General features: G+C 39.7%; 1 protein-coding gene across 1 annotated transcript in view; it reads right to left on the bottom strand.

Moving 5' to 3' along the window:
* Window positions 1–619: 619 nt before the first annotated feature.
* QDPR (quinoid dihydropteridine reductase) overlaps window positions 620–6,889 on the bottom strand; it is a 25,317-nt gene continuing 19,047 nt past the window's right edge. The window contains exon 7 of the mRNA XM_015817659.1: window positions 620–3,630. Within this exon, the coding sequence (XP_015673145.1) occupies window positions 3,525–3,630 (106 nt within the window). The 3' untranslated portion in view covers window positions 620–3,524. The remainder of the gene's footprint in view (window positions 3,631–6,889) is intronic.

Here is a 6,889-nt window from a genome sequence, read left to right on the forward strand (position 1 = left end):
ATTGGGATGACCTGAGGTAGGGTAGCCAGGGTGGTCATCGCACCTTCTGCAAAAGCAATGGTGCCCACTGATGTCTCTGGGGTAGGGGACTCGCTCCCCCCACATGCCAGTTTTTCTGCCTGTTCCTTGTTCTTTTCCCCACAGCCACTGGCTTCTTGCGCCTTCAGGTTCTGGAAGGCTTCCATCATGAAATGTATGGCTCGCTTCATGAGCCAGTCGGCTTAGCTTGACTCTTCCCCTAGCTCATCGTCATAGTAGTGTAGTTCTATCTCGCGCTTCCAGCCCAGCTTCCTGCTACCAGAGGTGAACCTCTGGGTCTTCCTTTCCCAGTCCTTTTTCCCCATGCCAACAGACCATCTTTGTTTTGGGGGTTCTTCCATGGTGGCAGCTTCGTCCATCCACTCATAGGGGTGAGCCTTCATGGAGGTTTTTGTCCAGGACTTAGCCTCCTCCTGCTCACTGCCATGGTGGGACATCGTGTGCATGGTAGGGTGCAATCCCTCCGGGTTGACCACTTTGCAGATCTTGCCTAATGTAAGGTCCTGCCTCAGCTAGTGCTCTCAAAAAAACAGAACTCATGAAACTGGCATTGTTTCAAAAGAAACTTTTATTGATAGTGAAAGCAGAAAGGCAAGGCAAGATCTGAATATTTTCCATGCAAAACGTTACATGAAACCCCTCTCTTCAGAACCCCTCCCAAGTGCCCAAGTGTCTAGTCCATTTCCAGCCAATCCACAGGTGCAAAGTTTTTATGGGAACTGGAAGATGAAAGAATGATAAAGTACTGTTCCCAAGCATTGCATCTTCTTCCCAGCAGAGCAGAGATAAGGCAGATGGCCCTAGGCACATTCCTTTCCCCTTTCACAGCCAAAGAGATACATCAAAATGTATAAGACCAAAGCAAAAGAATCACATGCCAGGACCCACACATTCCCCCCTCCCAACAGAATGCCAGCTTCCCGATAAAGAATCTGAGGGGTCTGAAAGACTGCCTCATAGCTCCCAAGCTAAGGTAATACAGTTGGTAAATAAAGGTCCCAACATCTTGGTGAAGTGTTTTCCCCATTAAGTTATTCAGAGACTTGCTGGCCTCATCACCTACCAATGACCTTCTGGTTTACAGGGTTGCTCTGGAAATAATCATTTTTTAAAATGCTTCGTGCTTTGTCAGGATTTCAGGCCTCAGTTGGTTCCAGTCAAAGCAGAGTCTGACATATGCATAGGAATGCAGACATTTCAGATATGTTTTAACTGGTGAAATAATTTGATTTGTATTTTAAGATAGTTGCATTAAATCCTTTTCTGTATATTGCTTAAGTATGCAGGGAGAGGTAAATAGCTTATCACAAAGAAATAGGATTTGGATGACCAAGACTTTTGGAAAACAGCCAATTATCTCTCCTTACTTGCATTCTCAAATTAAGGATTTTTTTTTCTATTTTGCCTTCAGCATCACTTATACAGAAAATTGTCTAAAATCATATTTGAAAAACATGTTTGTGTTGAACAAAAAATGTTGAAACAGTTGAACACATTTTATCATATATCATCTATAGGGATATTCACAATGCTTATATACTGCCTTTTATATCAATATCCTTGTGCAGTCTTACAACATTTGTTTATTCATTAAATAAATTTATTTAATATAAATACTTATATGTCCATCATTTTGCAGATTGTAAATCATTAAAAAGAGTTTATCCAATATGAAGATAAATTTTCAAGGAGCATTTGAGGAAAAGCAACAAATAACAATAGCACTTAAGACGTATATACTGCCCCATAGTGCTTTACGGCACTCTCTGGGCAGTTTACAATGTCAGTGTATCGCACCCAGCAATCCAGATCCTCATTTTACCACCCTCAGAAGGATGGAAGGCTGAGTCAATCTTGAGCCTCATCAGGATCTAATTCCAGGCTGTGGGCAGAGTTAACCTGCAATATTGCATTCTAACCACTGCACCACTAGGGCTCATAAAAGACCATGAAAGACTACTTACACTTTCTCCTATTAAGCACATTTATTAAGTACACATTCTATATGGAGATAACAACATTTTGGCTATTTCACTGTTTTAAAGCTCAACTTTAAAAAGTTATATATGTGGAGTATTCATTAAGTTGTTTGTGCATGGGTAGACCCAACTGATTCTTACAGCTGCCCCGGGGAGGTAAAAGTAGAAATTGCTGGATCAAGAATGAAGAACTGCATTTCTTCTAAGGTGAGATAGTTGTTATCTATCTCAGTGAGCTTCAGGTAGATAAAAACCATTTCACATCTGATTTTTCTAGAAACACATCAGGAGACCCAGCAGTTTTCTGAAAGTGAATCTTTTACATTCCAAGAATTTTTTGTTCAGATTTACTTCTGAAAAACTGCCAGATCATCTTCAGAATGACACCATTTAGACATAACATTTTGGGGCCAAAATCTAAACATTCTATACCTGTCAAATGCTTTCAACACCAAGGAGTTGTAAGTCAATCTGCAACCCATGTGTGTATATGACATCATCTCTTCCTGTTGGTTACTAAGAAAATCATCATTTTTCCTCCAGATGCACAAATCAAACATATCAAATGTTAAACCTTTTGCCCTGGGTCAGGAGTTGTAGGGAATTTGTAGACTTTGAAACCCTTAGCTACAACTTAGCAACATCACTGGTATGGGTTGAAGAATTCATCTGAAGGATTACTCTCCTGAAAAAAAAATAAGGTCAACAGCTTTCTTTGTGGACATGGTAGCAGGAATACGCCAGATATACCAGCCCTGAGAATTGGCACTCTGCACTGACAATTTTTGTTGCTTTTAAGGCAAATGACAGCAACAATACTGTCCATGTTAAATGGACTCTTCTTTCTGCATTTGTAAAGAAAATTCAGAAAGTATTCAGGAATGAAGAATTAAGTGCAGCACTCACATTCTTTAGGTTGTTTTTAGGGTATTTTTTGTGAAGGGGGAAGGCAGAATGCATATCCTTGTTTTGGTCTTGGTCATAGTTATTCAAGAAGAGTAACAGTATTGCATCTTAATATATGACAACTGAGCACATCTACTTGGATAACATTCAAGATGGCCACTCACAGAAATACAAGTATTCTTACAAGAGGACAATTTTCCATTCCATTCACCTATAAATGAGGGCAGAGATGTCCCAATGCAAGCTTCATTCTTCTGTACTTGCACACCAACATTAGATGCAAATACATAAGTTGTGGGATTTGCCTCATGAGCCATGTTTTGTCACTTGCTTCTTGCTTGCTCTCCCTCCCTAGTTTTCATTCAGCAAAATTAAGTCATTAATCCATTTTGAAACTCATTTCTCTAATTAAATGCAAGATGCCTTGCATCTTTGAATAATTAAGTCTCACTGTGTCACATTTAGCAACACAACACAACTGCAGATCTGGTTCCACAAATAAGGCCAGATAATGGACAGGAACAGAAGGTGATCAAACACACTAGACAGATTTTATATCTTTATGACTTCACTCCTGTTTGCACAAATGTCACTCCTTGGTCAGAGATGGGCCGGTGAAAGTTCAGATTTTCCTCCAGTTGTTGCCACTTCGATCAAACTTCCAGAATCTGGCCGGTTTTTACCGATGATCCAGTCATAAAAGGTTCTGGCAGAACAGATGGAAACAACTGCATGGGTTAATTTCATTGGAAAGTTTCACATTCCAAATCTCATTGAGCTTCCATAGTTATTCCATAACATCACTATTAATAAAGTTCTGAGATAACAAGCTGAAAAGCAATTTGAATCCCCCATTCAGAGGACCTTGTAAAATATTGCAGTGCAGAAGTTTCCATTTTAATGGGCTGGAGATGCATCTCTTTATTTTCCTGGAAAGACAAACCTCCTAAATCCAAAGATTTGTTAAGATGTAACATTATTTTTATCATGCACAACAACATCCTCAGCTTCATCAGGGCTACTAATAAAAGAAGCTAAACCACCTCCTAATACAAGGAGATAAACCATCATTATTCCCAATCTACAATTTAAAAGAGGCACTATGAAGTTGAAGTTGGTACAAGACATCTCAGCTAAAGGAGATCCCTCTTCTGTAGTTCAGATTATCCTGCTTGGACAAGGCAAAAAGTATAAATAAATAGATCAGATACATAAAGGAACAGGAAGGAACTGATGCAAGACACTCTTCTTTCCAATAAAAGAAATTAATCTATGTAAAGTATCTGTCTGCTCATCAGTCCATCCATCTGTCTGTTTATCCATCCATACTCCATAGTATAAGATTTTGAGAACATGTCAATCAATCAGAATAGAGCTGGAAGGGACCTTGAAGGCCTTCTAGTCCAGCCCCCTGCTCAAGCAGGAGACCCTATACCATTTCAGACAAGTGACTGTCCAGTCTCTTCTTAAAAACCTCCAGTGATGAAGCACCTACAACTTCTGACGGCAAGCTGTTCTACTGGTTAATTGTCCTCATTGTTAGGAAGTTTCTTCTTAGTTCCAGGTTGCTTCTCTCCTTGATTAATTTCCATCCATTGTTTCTTGTCTTGCCTACAAGTGCTTTGCTAAATAAGCTGACCCCTTCGTCTTTGTGGCAATCTCTCAAATACTGGAATACTGCTATCATGTCACCCCTAGTCCTTCTTTTCTCTAGACTAGCGAAACCCAAATCCTGCAACCGTTCTTCATATGTTTTAGTCTCCATGCCTTTAATCATCTTAGTTACTCTTCTTTGCACTTTTTCCAACATCTTTTTTGTAATGTAGTGACCAAAACTGGATGCAGTATTCCAGGTGTGGTCTTACTAAGGCTTTATAAAGCGGTAATAATACTTCACGTGATTTTGATTTTATGCCTCTGTTTATACAACTAAGGATTGTATTAGCTTTTTTGGCGGCTGCTGCACACTGCTGGCTCATATTTACATGATAGACCAATAGGACTCCAAGGTTCCTCTCACAATTACTGTTTTTGAGCCAGATTTCACTTAATCTGTACTTCTACCTTTGGTTTTTCCTGCCTAAGGTCTATTTATTTAATTCTTTATTTTCCTGGAAAGATAAACCTCCTAAATCCAAAGATTTGTTAAGATATAACATTATTGATTTTTAATCAAACATTAAAAAACCACATGAGGAAGGGAGCTGAGCAACATCTGAGGCATACTTGAATCACAGGTGAAAGGAAAAAATATCTTAATAATTCTTTCTGTATAAATCAAACATATTTGATAGTCAATTAAAATAAAGGCCAGTGTCTGCTGAGAAATATTTAGTAAAAGAAGGAACTGTGACCTTTGCAGTAGATGGTGAAAGATTGTAGTTGGCACACATTTCTCCACAGGAACAGAGTGCAGAACCAGATAGCATAAAAATTAAGGAACTGAGCCTTGTTCATGGGTACAATGACACATGTAGAACGGTAGTGAGGAAAGTAGTGGTTAGAGCAAGGACAAGGAAGAACAGGAAACTGGCAGCCAGGGCAACGGAATAAGAATAAGGAACTAAAGCAGTGGTCAGTTCCAGGAATAGGGAGCTGACCTGGAGGTCAGTCCCGAGAAAGGGAAGTAGCAAAGGAAGCGTTTCAGAAAATCATATGATGATGGGTTTAACAAGAGGGAAATAGGATGGCTATTGGGTGGTACCAGAATGTCAAGGGGTGGGCACAGTGCTAAGGTATAAAGCCTGCCTCAAAGATCTGGGTGTTGCCATCTGGCCCAGCCATCATACTTAATGACTGCTGTCCATTTGGTCCTTATTGCAATAAGTTGTTGAAATGTAAGTACTGAATTGTGTGTCAAATTTAAATAAACCTCTGGATCCTAAAGTGAGAATTTTGTTATGTATTGTCTCTTGTTTTTCTTTAACAAGGGCTTGTGCATAAAAACCTTGCTCTTTATATTTTTAAAAAAGAGGCAGGTCTTCTCAATGCCCCTGCTGTCAAGTCCAATCCCTCTGGAGCTGAACAATTGATTTCACAGCCTCCCCCTGGAAGAAAGCATGTAGACACCTCGAAAAGAGGCATCAAGTACTCCTGTGAAAGGAGGAAAAGTAGCTCAGACTTTCCTAGGGGAAAAAAAGGTAGGTGTTGGTGATAGGAGATTCAATTCTCAGCGGCCAAAACCAGCTATCTGTAGATCAGACATTCAATCTTTGGAGATATGTTGTCTCCCTGAAGCAAAAATCAAAAATGTGGCTGAGAACCTTTCTAAAATAATCAAACCCATAGATTTCTAGCCCTTTCTTCTCCTTCACACAGGGATAAACGACAAGACAATAAATTGGAAAACAATATCAAGAAATTATGAGCAGCTAGGCAAGAAAGTTAAGGAGTTAGGAAAAAAAGTGATGTTTTCATCTGTACTTCCAATGAAAGGCCAATATCCAATGAGGGAACAATTTTTTTTAGAAATGAACCACTGGCTTAACAATTTAAGAGTTGTCACCAAGAGAACTTCGGATTCCTAGACCATGGTCTGCATTATCTACATGAAAGGCTTCTGGCAAGGGAAGGGCTGCACCTTACAAGACTCAGGAAGAATGAATTCGGAAAATGACTGGTTCAATTTATCAGAAAGGCTTTAAACTAAAATTGAGGGGGGAGGGTGACCAATCCTTAGGATCTTTAGGACCTAATCCCAACCATAAACCCCAAGACAACCAATTAAACAATGAGATAGGGAATGATGGGAAGGAAGAAAAACTCAGAAATAAAATAGGAAATATAGGAAGTAAACCCAGGATCAGCCATACAGGCCTCAAATGCTTACACACAAAAACTCAACGTTTGGGAAACAAACAAGGTGAACGTGAAGTCCTAGTACACAAGGGCAAGTACAGGTAATCCCCGAATTACGAGCGTTCATTTAGCACCTGTAGCGCTACCTCCTCAGAGGCCGCCAATGC

The sequence above is a fragment of the Protobothrops mucrosquamatus genome, unplaced genomic scaffold, assembly GCF_001527695.2.
Source record: "Protobothrops mucrosquamatus isolate PMUCROS unplaced genomic scaffold, P.Mucros_1.0 scaffold618, whole genome shotgun sequence".
Taxonomy (NCBI): Eukaryota; Metazoa; Chordata; class Lepidosauria; order Squamata; family Viperidae; genus Protobothrops; species Protobothrops mucrosquamatus.